Raw genomic sequence first — 26,746 nt, 5'->3', positions numbered from 1 at the left:
TGCCAAGTGTCATGGCCCAACTGCTTGAAAGCCTTTCCACCACATTTGGTTCCCAAATGCCAGTCTGTGGACCGACTTCTAGCAATCACCTAAACCAAAGAATCTCTTGTTTTTAAAAATGTCCCTTAGGTGATGCGGAGTGCAGCTGGCTTAGGGACCTGCCTTCTTTGAGTTCTCATCTCTGTTTGTTCCTTGGCGGGCTGAGTTTGATTTCTGTCTCCAGTACCGCACTGGTACTGATCTAGCCAGGAGCACCAAGGGTGCTCTTAATTTAAAAAAACCTCATGGAGACTCTAATTTCTAATTTATTTAAACTCTTTGTAATATGGTAACTATTAAGTACTTTGTCCTTCAAATTCCACCTCTCTGGATTTCCAGGTCCTCCCCTCACCCCACGTTTTTCTACCATCGATATTCTATCTAGGTCCCATCCCTGTACCTACCCAACCATAGTCTTGGGTGAAAGTCCTCACATTTCCACATTTAAGGGTTCGTCATTGCTTGTGCTGGTGATTTCTGAAATCTGTATCTCTAGCCCATATTCCTGAATCCCAGAACCACGCATTCTACTGTATGCTTGATCTTTCTCTCTAGATGGGCCACAAGTAGATCTCAAATCCAGTAGGTTCAAAGCCAAACTTCTGCTCATTCTGATGCTCTTAATGGCCATCCTCCTGTACTATTGCTCCTTGCCTCACTCATCTTTCATTGATATAGTCTACCTCCTATTACTTCTTTTTCCCCCCTCTATTATTGCTGTTCCCTGCATTTTTCTAGAGTTTGCCCATCCTTCTCTGTCCCCGTTGCCTTAATTTGGGACTCATAATTTATGGCCTGGATTATTGTGAGAACCACTCCACTGGTTTTTATATTTGTGGTCCTTCCTGCAGTTTATTCTCCACATTGCTTTCAGAGTGAGCTGCTTACTCTCCTGCTTAAAATAACATAATGGCTCATCGTTGCCTTTAATGAAGTCCAAACTCCTTTACTTGGCATATAAATTCCTCTCTCACCACCCCCTTCCCATTTCTTCCACCTTATCTTCACTACAAACACCTTTCAATTTATCCATGAGCTTCTCGGAGTTCCCTAAACAGGCTTAATCTCTCATGCCTTTGTTTACTGAAAATATTGTAAGTTATGGGAATATCCCTTCCCTGTAGGTCCCTACTATAGCCCATCATTGCCTTTGTGCAAATTAGAAGCAGATTCTTCATGCAGCCAGTCATTTCTGTGGGTGCTCAGGTTGGTGACTGATAGTACTTTTCTGGGACAGAGAAAAAGATACCTGCGCTGTGCTGAGACACCCCGTGCTGGGATATAGGGCTTGGTGAGCTGAATGCCAGCCCTCCTTTAGCCTCCCCAACCCCTTTCCTGGCCCCCCTGAGTAGTGAGCAACCTGTGTAATGGAGTGAAGTAGCCCTGCTCCCATCAGCTCCTCCTGCTGGAAAACTTGCTAAGATTGATCTCTGTTTCGAATTTAGACCATGGTTCTTATCCTTAAATTTGGTCATCAGCCCCTTGGTGAATCTGAAGAAAGCTATGGATGAACCCACTCTCTGTAAAAATGAGCATCCTCTTAACATAGAGCTTACTCACGAACCCAAGGTTAGAAACCACATTCTGAATGTTAATCAACTTGGCTCCCGTGCCCAGGATGGGGTCTGCCACTTAGTGGACACTAGATTAATGTTTGTGGAACTGTTGGAAGCACTACTTTATGCTTTTTCTCTGGTCATATTGTTTGCAAACCTCTATCCCCCCACATATTTTATACACTGCCATCATTTCTTTCTTGTCTGTGTTCCCAGCTAGCCTCTGAAATTTTCCAGAGGAGGCACTGCTCCGTGCGTATCTGTATTCTCAGCATCTAACATAGTACCAAGCTTATAATAGGCATTTGATAAATGTTTGAACAAATGAGATTCAGTAATATTAAATGATTTGCTTAAGGTTACTCAGTGGTGGTGGATCTGGAGCTGGTTACATAATTTTTTCTTTTAGACCCCATGCTCTTAGATATTTAATTATTTAATTAGAGTGTGTGTGCATGTGCGAGCAGGGTGGGGACGGGCAGAGGGAGAGAGAGAATCTTAAGCAAATTCAACACCCAGCATGGAGCCCCATGCTCAGTCTCATGACCCTGAGATCATGACCTGAGCCGAAACCAAGAGTTGAACACCAATAAACTGAGCCACCCAGGTGCCCCTAAACATTTTACATTTCTATATATATACACACACATTTTATATATAATATAAAGTATGGTTTGGTTGGATGACTCCTTAATTCTCTGTTAATTGGAAAGAAATAAATAGTATGACTAAATGTAAGTATTCAGATTAGCATAATAAACAGTTCCTACATTGATAGGTATTGAATATAATTTCTTAAATACTCTTATTTTGCAAAATACTTCTCCGTCAACTTCTGAGGGATAAACAGACTTTTTGGACAGAATTTAGCTACTGAGTAACTTTTTCATGAGTTGAATTCAATGATAATCTATTAGTGAAGAGATCAAAACTGGGTTTCCAATTTTTGACCTTGCTAAAGGAACCCAGCCCTGGTCTCCAGATGCTTGTGTGGTTTTCTCGCTATTTTCAAAGTAGCATTCCTTACAGTGGTTTAATGAATCCCTACTGCTTGCTTGCTGTCTTTTACTGCCCCCCCCCCACTTTTTTCCAGAGATGTAGGGGCTCATTACAATTGATCATGTTGGTCTCATGAATCAGGATTTTTTTTCCTAGGTTGAGAGCCTGTTGATTTGGTTTCACAATTCTCTATTAGTTTACTTCCTAGAACTTGTTTCATGAATAATCCAATTGCTTTGTATTATAATTGATTCCTTTTGTAATAAACCTCCTTTGTTTTTTTCTGAAACTAAAACCTTCATTTTACTTTTTTTCTTTTAAGATTTTATTTACTTATTTGACAGAGAGCGTGCACGAGTGCACACACAAGCAGGGGGAAGCAGCAGGCAGAGGGAGAAGCAGGCTCCCCGCGGAGCAGGGAGCCCGATGCGGGACTTTATCCCAACTCTGGGATCATGACCTGAGCTGAAGGCAGACGCCCAACTGACTGAGCCACCCAGGCGCCCCTCCATTTTACTTTTCAAAATAGGACTAGTAAGTGGTTCTGTGTGAATGAAGACTTTCATGGAAATGAACAACATGAACAGTTTTTCCCTTTCTTCAAAAGGTGGAGCCAACCTTATGTCAGGGTTTAGAAGTGATGACTTCCATTATTCCCTTTTCACAGGTCTTCCTGCGAGGCAAATCCAGTTCTTTCATTAAAGCAAACCCAGCTGCTTTCTGTCTCCCTTGGATTCATTGAAAACTTCAAGTCTCCCCTGTGTTGTAGCACTTGTTTTAACTCCATATTAAACTTGTTTTCTAGGAACTTCACTTGTTTTTCATAGGCAAGTTTAAAAAAAAAAAAATGACAGTTATGTCATAGTGAACAAAAAGCTCCAGGGTTATTTAAGTTGGATTAAAATATGCCAGAGCCTTGGTGACAGTAATATCAAATACGAAGTCCTCTGTTTCTAGATTCGCCAAACAACTAATTAAAAAAATAATTTATTCCATTCCATTTTTTATGACATTTGCTGTTCAGTCTCTCAACAGCTTTAAGTATCTGATTCTAAGGAGGGAGTTGAGTCGGCTTATTGAAAATCTTTTTCTTAATGCTTTAATGGAATGTGGGTGGGTTGTGTGTGTATATATATATATATATGTATACACATACACACATATATAATTTTTTATGAACTACTTAACCATTTCTTATAATTTTCATTCAACATACTTGGTGTGGAAATTTCATATTTCCCTTAAACCATCTTGAAAACACTTCTTAAAATATAAATGCTGCCATCATTTGAACTACAGAATAAAAATGTGAATACTGATTCTGTGATTATACCAATCAAGTTGGGAGAGGGGAGCCATGGCAGGAATCTGGGGCTCCTGGCTTTCATTAAACAGTACCCATGGGTTGAGAGGGCACATCTTGGAAGCCCTGCTAGGTACCATCTTGGACTACTGGGGCCACTTGAACCTAAGGATTTTGGACCTTGGGTAAGTTTAACACTATGATTCTGCTTAAAGCTTCCCTAATAGGTGACATTTTGATTTTTGCAATTTCAGAGCAATAAACTAGAGGAGAAAAAAAGACTTCAAGAAAACCTCAGAAGAGAAGCATTTAGAGAGCACCAGCAATAGTAAGTTTGTATCTTCAGAACTTTGTACCTTTATAGGCATATTGTTCATACTGCTTTTAAGTTCTAGGTGCTGGTAACTGTTTAAGACCACTGGTATTGGATTATTGGCTGTTACATTAATTATGTAATTAAACTCTGTCATTATGAAAGTGAGGTTCTGAGGTTCACAGAGTATTCTTTAGTAGTCAATCGATTTGAAATAATACTGCTAGGGGCGCCTGGGTTGCTCAGTCATTAAGCGTCTGCCTTCAGCTCAGGTCATGATCCCAGGGTCCTGGGATCGAGTCCCACATTGGGCTCCCTGCTCAGCGGGAAGCCTGCTTCTCCCTCTCCTACTCCCCCTACTCGTGTTCCCTCTCTCGCTGTGTCTCTGTGAAATAAATAAATACAATCTTAAAAAAAAAAAGGAAGTAATACTGCTAAATTTGAGAAATTCCCCATTCTAAATAACTAGGAGGGCTGATTCTTTGGTGATCCAAGGTACTTCTGATAATGTCGACTTTCAAAACACTGATATAAAGAAGATGATATTTGAAAAGAAGGACCCAAGCAGAATCTAAACTAACTAGGGGTTTATCTAATGGACTGGGGACTAGTCACACTTGTATTTTTGTAGACAAAAATTGAGAAATAATTTAGCAATTATTGGCAAAATTCCCAATTGGTGGTCATCCACCAAGGTACTTTTTCTAGTAGGACTTGTGAATATCAGCAGCTAATATGTATAGGGCAACTACTATGTGCTGTATTGTAGGTAATCTACTCTGTTATATAGGCTTTAAAGATAGGCTCCTGTCCTAACTCTAAGTAGCTAGATTACCTGTAAGCTGCTTAATAGAATAGAAAAAGCCAAAACCCATATTTTTTATTATAACTTAGGAATATATATATATATATAACCTAGAAATTAACCTAGGTTAATTCCAAATTTGGTAGAATTAAAACCAAGCATATCTGGATTCAAAGTCCTAGCTCCCTTCCCCAACTGTGACCTCAGACAGAGTACGAAACCTCTTTTTTTTTTTTTAATAGGGATGACAGTATCTCTCCCATAGGCCATTTGTAAGGCTTAAATAAAATATTTCACATAAATGGCATACAAGTGCCTGAATTTTATGGAAATGGAACTATGGACAGAGGTCCTTGCTGAGTGCATCAGACAACTTCTGTTTTGTAGTCACTATTATGTAGAGACTATTATGGTCCCACCCAGAACTGGCAATTGGCCTCCACTTTCAGGTGGGTTGTTATCTGACTGCCTCCTCTCCTCTCTTCCCATTGTTGTACCTCATTTTTAGAATTTAAGATCATTCTCATATTGGGGTGAGCGTATGTGACACCCTAAAGTATGTTGCGTCCTCTGGTTTTCTCATTTCACGGCAATTATCCTGCCTCATCCTAAGCAGCTCTTTCTTGCTTTAAGTCTCCGAGGGAAGGAGTGGGAAGGAGTTTCTCAATGCTTTACTTTGCCTCTTAGCAAGTGAGGTACTTGGTTGTCTTCTGCTACCCAGGTGAGAAAAATGGGAGATGGAACGGGTTGGGTAGACGTGCCAATGAGTGACGTTATCTTTCTTAAGTTAAAATAGATGTTGCCCTCATTTGAGTCATAGAATCCATAGCCTGCTTTTCCCTGCGGTTCTTCTAAAACTGGTATGGGGCTGAGGGAGCTGGTGGGAAGCTAAGGAGAAGCAGTCTTAGAGAGAGAGATGGCAGAAGAGAGGCAGTAGATCAAGGGTGTTAATATATTATTGCCTTTCCGTTCATTGGTATAGGATGGATGGAAGTATTTCTAGGCCAGCCAGAGGAGTTGAAGGAGACAAGGGGATGCCATGGGGACAGCAGTAGGCTAGAGAGACAATAAAGACAAATGTATTTATCCTGTGTCATTCTAGCTTCACTGGAAAAGTAAAGAGCTGCTTACCAATGAAGGGTCTTAGGTATAGGACTAGGAATTTGAACAAGCCCATTTACTGGAGTCTTTTAAGCATGGTAAGGTGAAGGATGAGAGATTCTTAGAGTCTAAAGGACATGGGAGGTTATGTCACCCACGTGCCTTTCTTTCATAGTCTCCAGCTTCTTGAGTTGTGTTTTACTAAATACTAGAGATCAAGCACCCTTTTCTCTGAAAGAAAAAAAAAAAAGAGTTTTACCCTCAACCACCTCCTATACCATCAGGGGAGATTAATTCAATTACACACACATTTCACTCTTGCTCTTTCTTCTACTTATCATGAAAGTCCCAGTTAACCAGGAAAAAGGAGTTGACTAAAAATGAGAAGTATCTCAAATTGATTTTTAAAGCCTATTGAGGAACATAAAATATATGTGAGTTTTTTTAAAGATTATTTTGTTTTGAATTACTTTTGAAATTAAAAGACAAATAGCTCATGAAATGAATGATCATTATATAGCTAGAAATATGAAAGGGACTTCTTGGAAAACATGGATCCTCGGCATAACAAGCCTCTATCATACCTTCTTATAGTTGGTTTATGGTTCAAAAATTGTCTAGGGGAGCTGTTAGAATTCTAATAGCACAAAGATTTCACCAGCCTATTTCACATTCTCCAATGCCCCCTTCCCCCACCAAAAGAATTAGATTCTCCTGAAGCTGTCAAACCAAGTAACACAAAATAGAAACACAAGTAAGAAATTCTTTCAAACTAGTCAATACCTCACGTCCTTGCTAGTTTCAGCATGCTGTGATATGTGGTTCAAATAGCAGACCAGGAATGGTGTTTTTTTGTTTGTTTGTTTGTTTGTTTGTTTGTTTTGTGCAGAAGAGCATCCATGGACTTGAGCAGACTGTAAATCCAAGCTGCTGGAGAAAAAGCTCATGATAGCATCCGGGGGCACCACCATGAGAATCTTAATGTGCTCTTTCTTAACACCTTATTCCTGACTTCGTTCATTTGCTTCTGATTATTTTTAGTGTTGTCAATTATTTAGCTAACAGGCAGAAAACTAGGCTTTTATTGACATCCAAAGGGACTCTCCTGAGTGTAATAATGAAGGCAGTTTATTGAATGCCTGTGAGGTTGCTTTCTAATTGTACGCATTAATCTGCCCATGCAAGCTGGCTGGAAATACACAGCAGATTGCGTGTGCAGATGGAGCACACAGGATGGCTTTTATGAAAAGACCTCTGGAATGTACTTCTGCAGTACTGTCTTTTCCTTAAAAATCGAATGACTGTGACTATTTCAATTGGCAGCTGAGAGCAGACCAGATTAATGGTGCATTAAGTCTGCTACTCTGGCTGGGGACAGATTCATTTCACAATTTAGAATTAGTTCTAGGATTCTTGAGCATGAAAGCAGAGGGTAGAAATAGGCCTCTAACCCTGGTGTAGTTTTCACCATTATTTTTACTCTCTGTACTTATAAAATGTGGCCTTTTCTATTAATGGTCTTTTCTATTAATATTACTGGTGGATTTGAGCATTTGAAGTAATAGTTAATGAACCTTTGGCTGTGCTTTTAAAAAAAAAATCAAAGGGAGGATGTTGGGATTTAGGTGATTTAAAACACTTGAGTAAAATCTCAGCATTTAGAATTTTGAATGGTAGCTTATTTTGAGGGTTGTAGTCATCTTTCTAATAATGTCTTTTGGATAGATGGAGAGATAGGTTTGAATTTTGAGCCTATTTAATCGGTGGCGGGGGGGCGGCTCACGTAGGATGGGAGTAAACAGATGCGTTTCTTCCTACCAAGATCTAAATTTTGCCTAGAGTAGGTGAAAGAAGAATTGAGGAAGTATGTGTGCTTCCTCTGATTTTCATCGTATATGAATGCCATCCTCTTCCAGGTCTGACATTGAGTTAGTTCCGCAGTTAAACTTACTGTAGGGTCTGTGGGCTTTTGTGACCTCTCTGGGCTGTACTCTATTCCTAGATACTGTTTCTAATATTTCTAGGGGAGAAGGGGCTCAATTCTTGAAACCCCAGTTGAAAAAGCTCTTGCAACCATGTTCATTCCAAAACAGGACCTTCCTGTTCCTAAAGTGCCAAGCACCACCTTCAGCTCAGCCTTTCATTTGCAAGGTTGGGAAGTTTACTCCGTTTCCACCATCAGAACCATGCGTCTCTTTTCCATTTAAATAATAGTATGATTAGTTCCTCGGGGGCACATTTTCATCTATTTTAGTTTCTTAGAGTGGAGGACCCAGGCAGGTCGCTGAATATGCACACTTAGGCCCAAGTTTGCCTTCTAATACGCTCACAAAACTTCTAATGCCCTTCATGGGAGCTTCCAAAAGACACTTAAGGGCTAAATCGATCCCTTATCCATACAGTAGGATTAAATCCAACTTCACATTTTATAATCCAAGTAAGGTGAATCCAAAGTCATCCTATTCATAACTTTCTGTCTTATGCTAATGAAGTGGACTTATAGATAGAAAAATCCCCTATTTTGTTCAGAATAAGACTGAATATTTTATGGGAAATCTGATCTGGGAGAATCCCTGCCTAGTGAATGTTAAATTGTGCTGATGGTTAAGACCGTATCAAAATCTCTACCCACTATTGATTCTTTCGGCAGATGTCCTGGTGCACGTTAACTCATTTTCATTCCCACTGCTACCACCTTCATGTAGGTATTTATCACATGCCACCTGCATTATGGCTTCTGTCTCCTTGCTGCCCCCTGGACTACTGGGACGGCTTCATTACCATCTTTGCCCACTGTCTTTTTCTTTTGGTTACCTCACGTGTTTTGTCGATTTCATTTTCTAAAGCCCAACTTTAGTCATGTCTCTACCCTCTTCTAAAACCCTCAGTTATTTCCCATTTCTTATCAGATGAATTCCAAACTCCTTAACCATACCGTGGGGGAACTGTGGCCACCTTGGTAAGAAGATATCAGACCATGCTAGGATTTGGGTCTGTGTCAGGTGATTGGAGGAGGCTTTGAGGAAGCAGGGCTTTGTTCTGGGTTGAATGGAGGCAGGAGTGATTGTGATTAGGTATCTTAATCTTTTTTTTTTTTTTTTAAGACTTTTTGCATTTATTTGACAGAGAGAGAGAGCACAAGCAGGGGGAGCAGGAGAAGGAGAGGGAGAAGCAGGCTTCCCGCTGAGCAAGGAGCTCGATGCAGGACTCGATCCCAGGACCCTGGGATCATGACCTGAACCGAAGGCAGATGCTTAACCATCTGAGCCACCCAGGAGCCCCTAGGTATCTTAATCTTAGCTAAAAGGAGGGAAGACCTGACTGATTAATTGTAATGGTAATGTAATTAATAAAGAAGTGGCAGTCACACATATTAGCTAGGAATTGGGGGTATTTGGTCACTTTGGTTTAGACGAGGTTCTTGTACCTTTGTTCAGACATGTTAACGAGTGGTCTTCTGTTTGTCAGGATCCATCACAGTCACAGAGTGACCTCTTTTGACGTTGATACTGTGTGAAATTGCTTCCAACAGGAGAACACCAAGGCCTAGCTCTGAGTGCCAGGCCAGCTCCTGGATGTCAGGGGCAGCGTCTAGCCTTCTCGATATGTAATTAATAATTGGTAAAAGATAAAAGTTGACTAGTGTCTTATTTATAAACTAGTTTCACTTAATTATCTTATCGTTGGAAGCTGGTCCGGTCAAGTGTTCTCTTCTTGTGCGGGCAGATCTGGGATCAGACTACTTGGGCTCAAACTATAATCCGTCTGCTCACTAGCTGAGCATTATTTAACTCCTTGAGCCTCTGTTTCCTCGTGGAGAGCATGGGGTGGGACTAGTAAAAGTTGCTAATTCAAAAGAAGATTAATCAATATAATCCATGTAAGACATCTAGTATCGTGTTTGGAGGGAGAAACTAAACAAAGTTCAAAGTAACTGCAAATGAGGACAGCACAAGGAGAAGTATGAGAGGGACCAGCTGATTCTGGCCTTTGTTCCCAAGAATAGACCCTAAGAATGTCTTTTTGACACATAAGATTTACTAAGGCTGTGGGGCCCAGAAAGTGGTTCTGGTAAATATACGGTACCTGGGGTCATATGTGGCCCACCCCCATCTTGGAGACAAGCTACCTGCAGAGCCAACTTTGTCACTTCTGTGTGAGTTCTAAGATCCTTACTGAAAAAAAGTACCACAAAATGAACAAATAATCCAAGAAAAGGGAAGAGAGAGGATATCAGAATAATTGTGAACAAAGAAGATAGTGACATTTATAGTCAAGTATATGATGGATTTTATCTTTTTTTAATTAAGAATCAGCATGATCAAATTAATATCAAGAGGATTTTAGTGCTAGAAAAGGCACAAGAAAGAGAGGGAGATAGGAAGTAACATAAGCATTTTTTTCTTTGCATGAGGAAAGGCTTGTGAATTCTACATATTGATAGAAGACTAAGTGATACGTGTTTTATGTGTTCAGTTATATGTACAAATATAACAGGATTATAAGATACACAACAGGATATATAGGCTATATAACATAAAAACTTTAGGAGAAAAAAATACAGCAGTGAAATACAATGAATATAATGAAAATTTGATCATTACAACAGAAGGCAGAAAGGAGGGTGGAAGTTTTATAAACAAGTCAGCAGTGGGGCGCCTGGGTGGCTCATTCAGCATCTGCCTTCGGCTCAGGTCGTGATCTTGGGGTCCTGGGATCGAGCCCCACATCAGGTTCCCTGCTCTGTGGGAAGCCTGCTTCTCCTGCTCCCCCTGCTTGTGTTCCCTCTCTGGCTGTCTCTCTCTCTGTTAAATAAATAAAATCTTAAAAAAAAAAATGCAGGGAGCAGCGCCAGATAGCTACTGACAAAAGCATCAGCTAGCGGTTCTGAGAGGCAGAGGCACTTTCTTCACCTTTTGGTACGCCTGGGTGGCTCAGTCGGTTAAGCGTCTGCCTTTGGCTCAGGTCATGATCTCAGGGTCCTGGGATCGAGCCCCCTGTCAGGCTCCCTGCCCAGTGGGGAGCCTGCTTCTCCCTCTGCCTGCTTATGCTCTCTCTCTCTCTGTCAAATAAATTAAATCTTAAGTCAGCAATCACAGAAAAGGTATATAGGCCAAATCTCCTTATTAAAAGAAATGCTCTTGGATCACATAAAAAGATGAAACTCTAGCTATACGCTACTACAAGAGATGCCGCAAAACAAAAGAGTTGAAAGTAAAGGCATGGAAAATATAACCATAAATGCTAACAAAAGAAAGCAGATTAATTAATATCACTATTAGTAGGAGACAGAATTGAATTCAAGGTGAAAATCATTCAACAGGATAAAGGTCTTTTCTGGAGATAAAATATGTAACCCAAAAGATAATGTGAATTATGAATCTTTATCAATTTGAAATCTATAAAGCAAACTGCTTAAGTCTGTAATATAGATAATGGGCTTGTCAAATTTTCCTTTTAATTTAGCTAATTTTCCACAGAAATGAACACATCAAATGAACCAAAAAATAAATATAAGGAATAGAAGATTTGAATAACAATGGCTTAGTATGATTATATAGACAGTTATAAAGTGTTGTACCTAGTTTATGAAAATACATATTCTTGGGGTGCCTGGATGGCTCAGTTGATTAAGTGTCCGACTCTTGATTTCAGCTCAGGTCTTGATCTCAGAGTCGTGAGTTCAAGCCCCATGTTAGGCTCCACACTGGGCATGGAGTCTACTTCAAAAAAAAATATATATATATTCTTTACAAATATTGATGTAACTACAATTGGCCCTGACTAAGGTTTCAAAGTTTCTCAAAAATCCCCCAAATACTCCCAAATCCTAGAAAGCCACCATTCCTAAGAAAAATCTAATAATGTTAGAAATTAAGTAATAAGAAGCTTTAACATCTATTCACTTAATTTTTTTTTTCTAATCACTTCTCTAAATGACTGTTATGGTACAAATTGAAACCAAAACTCAAATTATAAATTATTTAGGGATAAAAGAATACAAATTTTAAAGTATTTCATGTTAAAATCTACAGAATGTGGCTACAAAATTATTTAGAAAATGTAGAGTTTTAAAAGCATTTGGTAAAAATGGAAATAAAAAACCAAAGCATTTTATTTAGTATTATAACCATAAAATAAATACAAAGAAATGGAAGAGATGGGAGGATAATACAGAAAAAATTTTTTTAGTAAGGTAGAAAAGGTATTTATCATCTGTAAATTAACCCCAAAACTGGAGTCTTTAAAGTTCTGATAAAATTTCAGACAAATTTTGAACTTGTCTGATTTGATTTGATTTTATTTAAAGATTTTCTTTATTTATTTGACACAGAGAGAGAGAGATAGAGAGCACAAGCAGGGAGAGCGGCAGGCAGAGGGAGAGGGAGAAGCAGGCTCCCTGCTGAGCAAGGAGCCCAATGTGGGGCTCAATCCCAGGACCCAGGAATCATGACCTGAGCCGAAGGCAGCCACTTAACTGACTGAGCCACCCAGGTGCCCCAGAACTTGTCTGATTTTAAAAGAAAAAAAAAAAAACTGCAAGGACAAGAAAGGAAGTATAACCAAAATTCTGGAAGAGCAAAATACTATGTCTTACTTCTAATTGTTAAATGAGGAAATCTGGGTGAAAAAAAGTATTTCCAGGGAAAATATATACAGTTAGACTTAATGCCTGAATAGAATAAAAACTATAAATGGAAGAGAAAATGTAGTTTGACTTTTACCTACGAAAGACCCTAGGCCCAGCTGGGTCTTTTCCAATGAGTTTTACTAAACCTTCAAGGAAGGTATTAGATTTTGTTTGAAATTCTAGGAAGAAAGCCAGCTTCCCCAGTGAAGTCTGGAACAGGATGACAAGAGTGCTTGTTATTACTGACCTGCAACTAGAGACTGTTTCTATTTCTAACAAAGAAATAAAGAGCCTCAATATTGGCTCAAAAAGGGGTAAGTGTCTCTGATTGTCCGTCTAAAACATCCCAAAGGGATCAACTAAAAAATTATTAGAACTGGTACAAATAGTTCAACTAACATGAATGGATCTAAAGCCAATATGCAAACATTTGTCTTTCTTATATACCATCAAAAGCCCATTATAAAATATAATTGAAAGAAAAATCCCATATAAAGTAATCATCCACAATGTAAATCAGGTGGCTATAAGTCTAATAAATAGACCCTACATAAATGAAATACCTAAAAGAAGATGAACATAAATATATACCATTTACTATAAGAGGAAAAAATCAATATTATAAAGATATTTCTCCTGAACAGGCCTTTTGTGGAATTTGATAAACCAAGTTTAAAGAGAAAATACTAAAAAAGTAGATAAACTTAAAAATGAAAAATTGAAGGGACTTGGGAGAGGCTTAATGTACCAGGTATCATATATGTAATATAAAAGTATGGCAGTAATAAAGTGTTATTGGCATTGTAGTAAATAAATCTATTCCATGAAAGAGAATTTACAAGTAGGCCTGTGAGTATATGGGCATTTAGTATTTAGGACCTCAGCTATTGATAAAAGTATCCTTTCAAATCGGTATCAAAAAGACAATTTGACAAACTGTATTGAACCCACAAAATTAGAATGTAATGAAGAATGTTTTTAGAAATTATAAGTCATGCGCATAACTCAGAAGCTATAAGGAAAAGTACAGACTACAGAAAAAATTTATGATAGGAGACACGGTGAACAACATTACAAGTGAGTCTAGGAGAAAATATCTGCCTCAAGAGTAATGGACAAAGGATTGATTTCACAAAGAACTCTACAAAGTAATAAGAAAAAGACAACTCTAGAAAAATTGGCAAAGCACTCTACCAGGTTACTAGGTTCTAGGTATGTATTATGAATAAAACAAATATTGCCCCATAACCAAATGTGGAAATTCAGATAATAAACAAGCTAACCAAGAAATATATAGGATAACAGACTATAATTCCTGTGGGAGAACATAGTGGTGAAGATAGCGATCTCTACCAGTGATCAAGAATTCTGGGACTGGGAGGGAGAATCTCCTTAGCATGATCAGGAAGACCTGAATCTCTGAGAAAATGATATTTGAACTGAAGATGAAAGCATGAGAAAGAATGAGCTCTGCTGAGAACCAGGGGAGAAGGTCCTAGGCTGAGGGATCAGCACACAGTGTATTCAATAACCTGCAAGGAAGCTGGTATATTGGGGTTGAAGTGGGGAATGAGAGATCTTGAATTTGCCAAGATAGGCAGGAGCCAGACAGATCATGCAGGCCATGGCACAGAATCTGGATTTTATTTTTAACTAGAGGGGGCAAGCCGTCAGAAGCTTGTTTATTCCTTTTAAGAAGTGATTACCGTTTGCTGTGTCAAGAATAGATTCGAGGAGGCAAGAATGGAAATGGAGAAGCTAGAGACAACATTACTGCCGGAGTCCAGGTAGGAGTTGGTGTTGGCTCAGTTTAGAGTGATGTCAGTGTTCGTGAATTTCAAGTGAAGACAATTGACCCCACCACTCCTCCATCCTCCTCCATGTCTACCATCCCCAAACACCTGATATGTTATTTTTCCCCAAGTTTAATTCACTTGCTCTGGTACACATGCAGATGGTTGACTTTATCTGAGAAAGAGGAGGGAGAGAATTAAAGGCATTTGTAAAGGAAAGATTGTAAAAATGGACTGTGGACTCTAAGCTGCCCAATAAGTAAAGATGGATGGGAACTGATGGTGAGAAAGGAGGAAACAAGGGTTTGGAAATCTCAAAGAGGCTAGAAGATTAGTGTAGTGAGGATGTTTGTGCAAAGAACATGGAATGACAGAAAGTTCTGTCCAAGAGTGAGATCTGTCATTTCATATGTTGGAGGGAGGATATTTGTTAATGATGATAAAATCTAGGGTAGGACTTGAGGAGTGTTGCTGAGGCAGAATGAAGAGCTACTGGAGAGGAGGAAATAAAACAAACAAACAAACAAAACAAAACCAAAAACCAAAACAAAACAAAAAGCCCCAAACCCTCCAGCCTAGGGGCTGGAAGGCAGGGAGGAGATCAAGGACTTCCATGTCACTGACACTAGTTGAGATAGGAGGAAGGCTAGTCGTAATGAATTGAGAGCTGGTTGACCAGACGGTTTGGAGTGTGGCAGGAGCAAAGAGGGTAAGAACTTAGGGTATACTGATGTCAGGAGCACTACAGGAACAGACATTCTTTTTTGCAAGTGATGAGGGGGAGAAGTAATGGTCTGCAGTAGCCCGGGGAGCAAAGAAGATGCCTGTGTCACCACTAGGCACTGAGGACAATGTAGTATGAGAAATAAAATGCCTCCATTTAGGGAACGTGGAGGAAAGCACTGTCTTTAAGATATAGTCTTGGTTTCAGGTAAGGAAGAGATCTGAGGGAGATTTTTTTTTCTTTTGAAATAATTTTCAGTTTAGAGAAAGTCACAAAAATTGTACAGTGTTTTGCAGTAAGATCTTCTCCTACCTTCCCCTAATGTTACTATCTTATATAAACATGGTACAATTATCAAGCTAGGAAATTAACATTGATATAACACTACAAACTACAGGCTTTATCAGAATTTCACCAGTTTCTCTCCAATGTTCTTTTTCTGTTTTAGGATCTGATTCAGGATCACATAATATAATTAGTGGTCATGACTATTTCATTTCCTCCAGTCTGTGACAGTGCCTCATTTTTGCCTTATGTTTCATGACCTTGACACTTTCAGTCAGTACTGGTTAGTTACTTTGTAGAATGTACCTCAAATTTGGGTTTATCTGATGTTTTCTTATGATCAGACTGAGGTTTTAATTTTCAGAATACTAAGAAGTGATGCTGTGTCCTCAGAGCATCATATCAGAGGGTACATGATGTTGATGTCCTCATTATTGGTGATGTTAACACTCATTACTTGGTTGTGGTAATCTCCACTGTAAAGTTATTTTTTCCCTTTGTAGTTGTGGGAGGTACTTTAGGACTATTCTAATATCCTGTTACCCTCAAATTTTTCCCTACTGATTTAGCTCTGAGTGCTTACAATTGTATGAATGGTTTTTGTTCACACCCACTTACATGAAACTAACTCAGGCAAAACAGTATCTGTTCAGTTTATCTGATAACCCATATTGCTAAGCACAAAGCAGAGACTAAAGAAGTATCTGTTGCCTGCACAAATGCATGTGTGAATGTAAGAATGATTACTTGATCACCTAACCTTCACGATGGGGAAGTTCAGGTTTGTGAAGTTATTGTGAAAGACAGGAAGAATGTATTGTTAGATAGTACTCATATAGAAGGGCTCCTAAGACACACTGAGGTTTTGTTTTCAAATGAGTGTTATAGCATGATTTAATCTTAAGTCAGAATCACATGGACCTAAGAGAATTATGCATATTAAATATCCATCTGTATGACTATAGTAGTTCTCAAGATCAACAGGGGTGCTTTTGAGAAACATAGATTCTCAGATCCTACTCCAGGTATGCTGAATTAGAAAGTCCAAGTCTTGAGTACAGTAATTTCCGAGAAGCACTATAGATGATTCTCATGGTTCCAGCCTCACACAGGTCTTCCTATTGGCATTTTGGAAATTACTGTTCAAAGGAACCTAGAATGGCATGTGTAAAGCTTTTCCCCAGAATGCCCCACAATGGTGTGTATGCTTTTTCTCTTTTGGAGAAACATTTCAAAATCACAGAAAATATGTATCAACCACTAAAGTCATACCTAAGATTTTGCTTACATGTGGTTCGTTTTTAAAAAGAAATTCAAATGGCCTGGAGATGAATGAACCCTTTCACTCTTCCCCCCCATCCCTCTGTCATTCTCCTAGCAGTAACAGCTGTTCTGGTATGTAACACTTGTCAGTGCCCTTCAGCCAAAGACCACCAGGGATACACCTGTAGTTGAACATGCTGTGTTTTATTACTTGTTGCAGGTAAAGAAAACACACCATAAGAAATGGAGGGATAGCTCAGTAAGGCTGCTAGGAATAACTGATGGGGATTTAGGTTTTGGTTGGGTAATTTTGGGAAGGGTCTAAAGAAGCAGGGGATGGCTCTGGATTATGCATTGTCAGCATGTGGGGACAATTCTATGTTTGGGTGTCTCAATAAATCTTACCCATAGGAAGGACAGCCTAGATGAGTATAAAGCTGTAATTGGTAAGGAAGTCACCATTCATTTAGCAAGATGGGGGATATTTGGTAATTTGTGAGATGTACTTGTGTGAAGTGGATGCTCTGTGGGATCATTTATGTCCATTAGTAGAACAACATGGCTTAGTCAGATTAGTTTGTAATAACATTGAGGTGTAGATGTGTCAGAACAGTTCCCAGATGTTTTGGGCTGCTTTCCTTTTTCTCATCATGTACATTTTTCCAATTTTATTACATATATATGAAACCACACAACCCCCTCTACTCATATATTCAGACTATTGTTTGTGTCCTTCAGATATTTTGATCACTGTATCATACTTTCACAACTCCCCCCTCCCCCCACTGGATACTGTTTTTTGGAATTGAACCATATTGATTCTTGATGTAGATCTAGTTCATTTCCTTCTTCCTTTCCATTCTCATCTCCTCCACCCCTGTCCCACCCCCAGCTCCCTCTATCTTCCTTCTCTCCATCTCTGAGACTCTTACAAATGGTGCTGGATTAAATGACCCTGTTCAGGTGTCTTTAAATACCTATGCAAGATTTTCTCTAGAGTAGGCACCTAGACATGATACATATATTCAACTCTACCAAGTATTGTCAAATACTCTCTGAAGCGGTAACATCAATTTTCCCTTCCATTAGCAATTTATAAAGGGACCAGTTTTGCAAGACACCCTCCCTAGCATCTGGAAGGTTATCATACTTTTTTATACTCTGGGCCTAGGTAGCTTCTAGAACTGACAGGAAGACAAAGCTCAAGGATGAACAGATTCTTCCCCTTTCCCACCTTCCCCTTCCCCGACTAAGGTTCTGAAATACCTAAGCTGCCTAGCTGAATCCTTGAGAATCCTTTTTTTCTCTTCTTCCTCAACTCTTCTTGGCTGCCTCTTGTAGTTTTGGAATTGATCACCTGAATTGAGAAATGATTCTCTTGTATATATTTCTTTGTGTTGTGTTATGAGGGTACACTAGGAGCTGTAATAGACTTTAAAATATATATAGAGAGAGATAGATTGAGTAATATGGGGTTTTCTTCTTCCTCATTTAAGGCATGGGTGAACAAGTTTGAGTGGAGGCCCCCTCTACTCATATAGGCAGGCACCAAGCCAATATAGGCTTCCCTAACTTCAATATACAACATCCAAGTTTGTGCTGGGGGTTATCTTTATTCCAGCCAGCCAGAAGGAGAAAAACGTGTGGAGGAGCATGTGTGGGAAGTTTATAATTAGTTAGTCCTGGAAGGGGTATGCATCACTCCCTTTCATGTTCGGGGTCAAGACTCGACCCTGTGGCCAACCTCAACTGCAAGGGAGGCCAGGAGATATAGTCAAGTTGTGTGACTAGCAGAGGAGAACATGAATTTGGACATTTAGCAATTCTCTGCTGCAACTGGGTTATATTGAAGTGAGGTATCCTGAAGACACCTTTTAGGATAAGCTATAGGAATCACCCTAAAAACAAGCAGGAAGGACCCTTGAAGATCTTAAGCTGGACATGAGTGAACTAAATCTAAACCAAGTCTGAGTTATTGATAATCCTTTCATCAGTTCTGTGGAGAATAAAGGAAGGAGTCCTCTATTGACGCTTGGGTTAGAGTGATAAAGCAAAACAGGATCATCCCCTCAATAGGTGGCAAAGTCACAGGATGACAAAGGGCAAGAAACTCCAAGGGGAAGGTGACTCAGTGCTGCAGTCTGGGCTTCTTAGTCTTGTTGGACTTCCCACTAGGAAATTCTCCTACTTTTGCCCTCAGGGAGGTTGTGTATTTTATTTTTATTAAATATGACCACAGGTGCCTATAAGGATCCCAATTCAGTTTAACCAATATATGGAAATTAGAGTATATACCGAGGCACTGTACAAATAGTAGAGAAATACCAGTTAGTTTAGTAGCTTGGAACTTGGCTTGTTTGTGTACTTAATCTTGGGGAATAATCCGCATTCTGCACAGACCCATACTTGTATTCCTGTGACCGTCGTTATGATTTAATCCTGTGGCATAAGTGGGGCAGTGATAATAGGCAGAAGGGCCATGGCTAGTGGTTGGCTCCGCAGTTAAGAAGCAACCGTCAGCACACAATGCAGGGCTGCCGGTCAATTTGGCCTGAAGTTCCTTCCTTGTGTTATCATGGTGTTTCTTTTTCACTGCTTTTCCTATGTCTGAACTCAACTAAGGATATTCAGGAATCTCATTCCAACTTCTGGCAACTCTCTTCTTTTAACACTTTTGACTGATGACTTCATAAAGCCCCAGACAGTGGGGCAGCTTCCAGACTCTGCGACTTCATTAGTCTCCTTGTCTACTCTGGGCAAGATAAGCAATCCTAGACAAATGGAGAGGCTGTTTGTCTCAACTGCTGAAGCCTTATGTTTCTCAGGGTTATGTACATCGCTTAACTTTTTGCTCTTCCTTTCCTAACTCAAGCTTCTGACCTTGTTCAAATGCCATGTTCTATCTAAGTAATTATTTGAAGTGATGTGGGCATCTCTGTTTAATTTTGAATTCCTTGTTTTGATTTTACCTCCGCTGGATACCATTTATTTTTACCAGACCAGTTGTGTTTCCTTTGATGCCCACATCCTAAGTGCTTGATGAATTGGATCCTAGCAGTAGGACTAAAATATTAGGGGGAAGAAGAGGGGTAACTGAGGGAAGGACGCAGACAGAGAGCAGGCTGCAAGGGGCTGGTGCGATATAAATTAGGCCTCCATGAGGTATTTGGTTGTGAATGTGAAATAAAGAGGTAAAAATCCCACAAATTACAAGAGGAAAGGACAAAGGAATAGAGATCAATGGTGGGCAGCATGGGAAAGTCATTGAAGTAAGGGCTAGGAAACAATTCTAGTGTGCTTTGCTTGACATAGAGGAGAGGAGGGGTGATGGTTTGGGTGTTTTTTTCTTTTAAAAAAAATTTATTTTTTGAGAGAGAGAGAGAGAGAGAGAGAGGGCAGGGGGAGGGAGAAAGGGAGAGGGACAGAGAGAATCTCAAGCAGACTCCCCGCTGAGTGTAGAGCCCGTCTCAGGGATGGATCTCATGTTCCTGAGATCGTGACCTGAGCCAAAACCAAGAGTCAGATGCTTAACCGACTGAGCCACCCAGGCGCCCCCAGTGGTTTGAGTTTTTAAGGGAAAAATCAAAGAACTTCTTATTAGAACTGAGGATATTTCTAGGCCAATCTTTCTGAGCTAAAAAGAGATGTCAGAAATGCAGGCCAGACCAGCAGCACTTCTTAACTTCCATGGGAGGTACAAATCAAATGCAAAGGTGTGTGGGTCTGTCTGTGTGGAGGGAGAGGGCCCATTGCCTCAAAGGGGAGGTGGGCCATGATCCATACGTGGTAAAGAATTACTGCATTGGAGGGGCTATGTATCCTGAGAGCAGTCAAAGCCATGAGGGAAATGAGAGGAGAAAGTAGGTGAAGGGCCATGTGAAACCCGTGTGGAATGAAAGTCACAGGGGATGCAGTGTAACACAGTTCTGTCGTGACGTCTGAGTGTCAAGCTTTAGATGCTCAAAAGGGAAGTTAGGACCCCACACTGTGGAATCTGAGAGAGCATTTATCTCCATGTCAAAGTACACAAAGTAGAAAATATGAAATCATAGGTTCACATTTCACAGACAATTTTATATTTTTCAAACTAATTTTCTTCAAGAATGTGGTCTTGCAATAGCATTTTGTTTTGGTTTTCTATACTACCTTGTTCTCAACTCACCTTTTGTTCTCTGCTCAGGAGATTTTCAGTCATCAGCCAATAAAAGTCTAGGCTAGTATCCAAAGGCAAAATAAATAATATTTCTATTTTCCATGAAGGCACTAACACATATTTGTGTTCCTGCTAGCAAAACTGCTGAGTTCCTGAGCAGACTGGACGCAGAGTTGCCAGACAGAAGTACCCGTCAAATTGCTCTTCGTGTCCCACAGTCTTCAGCTTGGGTAAGTGGAATGTCATGCAGGGTTGCCATCTGGTACTTTATAAAGAGGCATTGAGTGAATGAAGACTAAGGGCATAGAGTGTCCTTATATTGTAGATTGTTGGGACTAAAGGCAGATGACCTGATCTGAAACTTTGACCTCAAATGTTGCTTTCTTCAGCTATAAAACAACGCTGTACTTTGTTATCTACATTATGGGCACCTTTCAGCCTCTGAAAAGCCTTTTCATCTCATCTAGTCATCCATCTATTTTTCTATCCTTCAAATTTTTATGTTTATATAAGATATCCTGTGGCTGGGAGGGATGGGAGGGAAGACAGGAATTGGAAGCGTTATCAACTGGGTGCTTGGCTGCCAGGATGGGCTTGATTCTGTTGAGGGCTTCCTGAATCGTATGGTCTGAAACACCTGGCAGAACTGTGGGCGCCTGCTCAATTGATTTTTGGCTCGTTTCTTCAATTTAACAGGATCATCCTGAATTTTAATATTGTTGTCCAAAACATGAGTCATTTCTCCCAGAGCTGTGTTTTCTGTGGATTGATTATTGCATTAGTCACACGATCCTCAGAGCTATTAACAGAAAATAAGGGGCAGCATTGGACCCAGGATGGTTCTTGATGAGCTGCATTCAATGGCTGCTCCCCTTTCAACACCAAACTTATTAATAATTTGTTGGTGTTCAATATACTTAAGTGACTTTTTTCCCCCATATTGTACTCTTCTCATTCTGTCTAATCCATATGCATAGAATGGCTCTGAGAATGCTCTGCAGAACCATTTCTGACACTTTAGGAACGTCCCACATATACAGGGCACTTTTTGTGATGCGGAAAGAAGACACTAGCAGTTTGCCTCAATTATTGTCAACGTATGGAATGTGAACACTGTGTGGTACCCATTTATATGGGGTGTGATGAGCTGCAAGGTTTCAAGTTAAAAAAAATTTTTAACATAATGCAACTTTTCTGAGACAATTGTTCTTATCACACTTATTTAAATGTAGATTTTCCATGGGCAGATGGGAATTTAATAAATACTATGTAATTCCATCAAGACTACAAGAAAATTCCTTTAAGTGATACATAAGAGAACTTCAGACAAACGATGCAGTGTTTACTTACACATGGATTGATACAGTTCTCTGTAGTGTGTGTGTGTGTGTGTGTGTGTATGTGTGTGTGTGTGTGTAGTCAGAAGTCCCAGCATCATCATGCCTTCCCTAATCATTAACACTGAATATTTCTGGTTATACACTAAATGGTTTCCAGTCCACTTTGTTGCCTCTTGCCTCCTCTTCTACAGAGAAGAATAATGTAAAAAATCTCATTCTGTGGTTCCACTGCCCAGTGGCTCCCTGTATCTTCAAAGATAAAGTCAAAATGCTTTAGCTTAAGCTCAAAGCCCTTTCTGCCCTCTGCCCTCCTCACTCCCTGCATGATACCTTTCTCTACATAGACTCTAGGTCTCTGCTACTCCAAGTGGGGGTCTGTGGCCCAGTAGCACGGGCATCACCTGGGAGCCTACAGAGGTATAGACAAATCTCAGGCTCTACTCCAGACCTGAATAAGAAGCTGCATTGTAACATAGTCTGTGGCGACTTGTGTACACATTAATGTTTGGGGGGGCGCTGCTCTATAACTCATGCCTTTCCAGCCATTTCCTCTCACTTCCGCTCCTTAGAAGCCCTAGAGCAGTTTGGTTTAACTTTTATCCATGTGTCACATGTTTTTAAAAAGTCAACAGGATGGGGTACCTGGGTGGCTCAGTCGGTTAAGCGACTGCCTTCAGCTCAGGTCATGATCCCAAGGTCGTGGGATCGAGTCCCACATCGGGCTCCCTGCTCAGCGGGGAGCCTGCTTCTTCCTCTCCCTCTGCCTGCCACTCCCCCTGCTTGTGCTCTATCTCTCTGATAAATAAATAAAATCTTAAAAAAAATAAATAAAAAGTCAACAGGGTGATGGGTATTAAGGTGGGCATGTGTTGTGATGTGCACTGGGTGTTATATGTAACTAATGAATCACTGAACACTATATCAAAAACTAATGATGTACTATACAGTGGCTAACTGAACATAATAAAAAAAAGTCAACACTTAAAGAAAGACCTGTGTCCCTTGCACCCTTTTCACCTCATTCCCACTCCCAATATTTTAAACTCCTTGCATTAATTTCCCATTACTTATAAAATAAGTCCTGGGGATGTAAGGCACAGCATGTGACTCTAGTTAACAACACTCGACTGTGTATTTGAAAGTTGCTAAGAGAGATCTTGGGTGGCTCAGTTGTTAAGCGTCTGCCTTCGGCTCGGGTCGTGATCCCAGGATCTTGGGATCGAGCCCCGCACCGGGCTCCCTGCTCGCTGGGAAGCCTGCTTCTCCCTCTCCCACTCCCCCTGCTTGTGTTCCCTCTCTCACTGTGTCTCTCTTTGTCAAATAAATAAATAAAATCTTTAAAAAAAAGTTCTAGTCACAAGGAACACATTTTGTAACTATGTATGGTGACAGATATTAACTAGGCTCATTGAGGTGATCATTTTGCAATATACACAAACATTGAATCATTATGTTGTACACCTGAAACTAATATAATGTGTCAGTTATGCCTCTATAAAAAAATTTCCCATTGCTGCTGTAACAAATTACTGCAAACTTAGTGGCTTAAGATGCACAGATTTGTTCCATTACAGATCTGGAGGTCAGAAGTCAGCATTGAGTATGAAGGGGCTAAAATCAGGGTGTCAGCAGGGCTGGCTTCTCCTGGAGGCTCTAGGTGGGGGCTGGGAGGATCCCTTGCCTTGCCTCTTCTAGCTTCCCTTTGGCTGTCAACACTCTGGCCCCTCAGCATGTGGCTGCATCTACCCTCTGCTTTCATCCTCCCATCACTTCCCTTTGACTTTCTTGCCTTCCATCTGTAAGGACCCTTGTGATTACATTGGGCTCACCTGGATCATCCAGGATCCTCTTCTATCTCAGAATCCTCAATTTCGGCAAAATCCCTTTTGCTATGTAAGGTGACATTCACAGCTTCCAGGCATTGGGACGTGGACGTCTTTGGGGGGGCCACTATTCTCCCCACCACACTCTCCTAGCTGTTTGTTATTTGGATTCATCTACCCAATGTATATATTGCTATTGCTTGACTAATCAAGTTTAGATTTTGTTAATTTTTCGTTCCCCTCCATTCTCCTAATATAAAACTATTCAGTATTTCACGCTTTCTCTTACTATGACTACATAAATTTTTTTCTCACTGCCAAGCTAGTTAGTATACTTTACATTTTTTCTTTTACAAGTTTTCAAAAATTTTGCTAACATTGGTCTAGTTTCCTCTGAACATTTATTTGAATGCCTTCCTTCAGATTTTGTGACTGTTCTACCAAGTGTCTCTGATGCAAATTTCCACAAAATTTTCCATTTTGTGCCTGTGAGACAACTCGTCAGTTTCGGGTTCCTTTCCCTCCAGGAAACAGCCTTTTTTGTAGCAGTCTTCTGCCTTAACCTGGGCTGGTTGTTCATTTGGGCTCCTTCACAGCTGCTGTTCTGGGAGTTTCCTTTCACCCAATGGTTCTCAACCTCATCTACACATGGGAATCACCTGAGGGGCTTTAAAATTCACTGATGCCTGGGTCTTACCCTCCGAGATCCTGCTGTATTGTGGCCTGGGCCTCAGGGCTTTTACAACTCCCCAGGTAATTCTAATGTGCAGCCTAGGATGAGGCTCGCTGTTTTAAGGTCATCTGGGGAATTGCTCTTATTTGCTTTCCTATGTTGGGTCTCCTGATTTCTGGGTCTCCTATCTTCTATGTTCTTGTTTTATTTCTTTGTTTTGACGGAGCGTATTATTTAGTGGCTTCCCAAGAGAAGATGCATGCTCAGGTCATTGCATGTCTGAAACTATCTTTATTGAGCCCTCACACCTACCTTGTAATTTTCTAATAAGTATTCCAAATTAGAAATAATTTTCCTTCAGAATTGTGAAGGCATTGCTATTCTACCTTTGAGTGTTGGTTCCTGAGAAATCCAAGGCAATCTGAATTTCATTCCTTATACATAAGGGCTTTATCCCGCTTTCCCTGAAAATGTTTTAGTAGCTCCTTTTTCCCCTGGTATTCTGTAATTTTGTAATGATTTACCCTAGTGTGAGGGTCATTTATATTCATTTTCAGTCTGGAAACTCATTTCTGGTTCTGGGTGATTTTCTTGTGTTATTTCTTTGATTTATTTCCCTTCATTTTCTCTAAGGAATTCTTATTATTGAAATCCTAGGCCTCCTGGATTTATTTTCTTCTTTGTGGAAAAAAAGTATTTTTCTCCTTTAATTCATCTTTGACCTTTTTTTCTCCTTCTTGGCTTATTGGGTTGGACAAATCCCCCATCCTTTCCCTCCAGAGTGTCTCCTTTCCTGTCATGTGACTGCACACACACACTTCTGACAACAGATGTGTGGGAACTTGCCTCACACCAACCAATTCTGTGACATCAGCTGGGGGTCCCAGAGTTTAACTCAGTTCGGACATTACCTATCTGGAGGTTCCCACAGGTTAAGGGCTCAGTTCCACAACACTGCCCTCCCTTCAGATGCCAAATTGCAAGTAGTAGGTCCCCAGGTTACCCAAAACTTCTGTCCAACATGGCTACAAATCAGGGGTTCCCCTGGCTCCTTTCCAGGTTTCCCTTACTTTGGTAGAGTGGCTCACAGAACTCAGGGAAACATTTATGTTTACCAGTTTATTAAAGGATATGATAAAGGATACAGATGAACAGCCAGATGAAGAAATACATAGAGTGAGGTCTGGCAGTGTCCTGAGTGCAGGTGCTTCTGTCCCTGTGGGTTGGGATAGGGTCACCCTCCCAGTGTGGAGGAGTTCATCTACCTGGAAATTCCCAGAACCCTCATACTTCCGGGATTTTGTGAAGGCTTCCTCATGTAGGCATGATCAATAATTAACTCCATATCCAGCCCCTCTCCCCTCTCTGGAGGGTTGGAGGGGACTGGTTGGGAAATTCCAAGCTTCTAATCATGGCTTGGTCTTTCTGGTGACCAGTTCCCATCCTGGAGCCCATCCAGCAAGACTCATTAGAACGAAAGATGCTGTAATGCTTTTAACACTTAGGAATTTATATGGGTTTAGGAGCCCTGTATGAGGGATGGGGTCAAAGACAAATATGAAACCAAGAGATGCTCCTAATGCTCTTATCACTTAGGAAATACTTAGGAAACTACGAAGGTTTTAGGATGTCTGTGCCAGGAACGGGGGCAGAGATGCGCACGTGTGTGTGTGCGTACACATATTTTTTCTGTTATCTCACACGTTTTCTTGAGTATCTTCTAAATATTTTATGGGCCGCCTTTTTGTGGGGGGAGGGAAGATATATTTATTTTCCAAGACCTTCTTTCTTCTTTGTTGCTTTTTAAATAGCAGCCTGTGGGGCGCCTGGGTGGCTCAGTCGTTAAGCGTCTGCCTTCGGCTCAGGTCATGATCTCAGGGTCCTGGGATCGAGCCCCGCATCGGGCTCCCTGCTCGGCAGGAAGCCTGCTTCTCCCTCTCCCACT

The 26,746-nt window shown here is 40.4% G+C and overlaps 1 protein-coding gene across 5 annotated transcripts in view; it reads left to right on the top strand.

The window, feature by feature from the left end:
* EPSTI1 (epithelial stromal interaction 1) overlaps positions 1-26,746 on the top strand; it is a 289,769-nt gene that overhangs the window by 232,902 nt on the left and 30,121 nt on the right. For all 5 annotated transcript variants that reach the window (XM_073894504.1, XM_025874834.2, XM_025874833.2 and 2 more), the window contains 2 exons: positions 4,152-4,225; positions 21,102-21,195. In XM_073894504.1, coding sequence (XP_073750605.1) covers positions 4,152-4,225; positions 21,102-21,195 — 168 coding nt within the window. The remainder of the gene's footprint in view (positions 1-4,151; positions 4,226-21,101; positions 21,196-26,746) is intronic.

Source organism: Callorhinus ursinus, unplaced genomic scaffold, assembly GCF_003265705.2.
Source record: "Callorhinus ursinus isolate GAN/ISIS: 27379988/994484 unplaced genomic scaffold, GSC_fseal_2.0 scaffold7, whole genome shotgun sequence".
NCBI lineage: Eukaryota > Metazoa > Chordata > Mammalia > Carnivora > Otariidae > Callorhinus > Callorhinus ursinus.
This window is presented reverse-complemented; position numbering and strand designations above follow the sequence as displayed.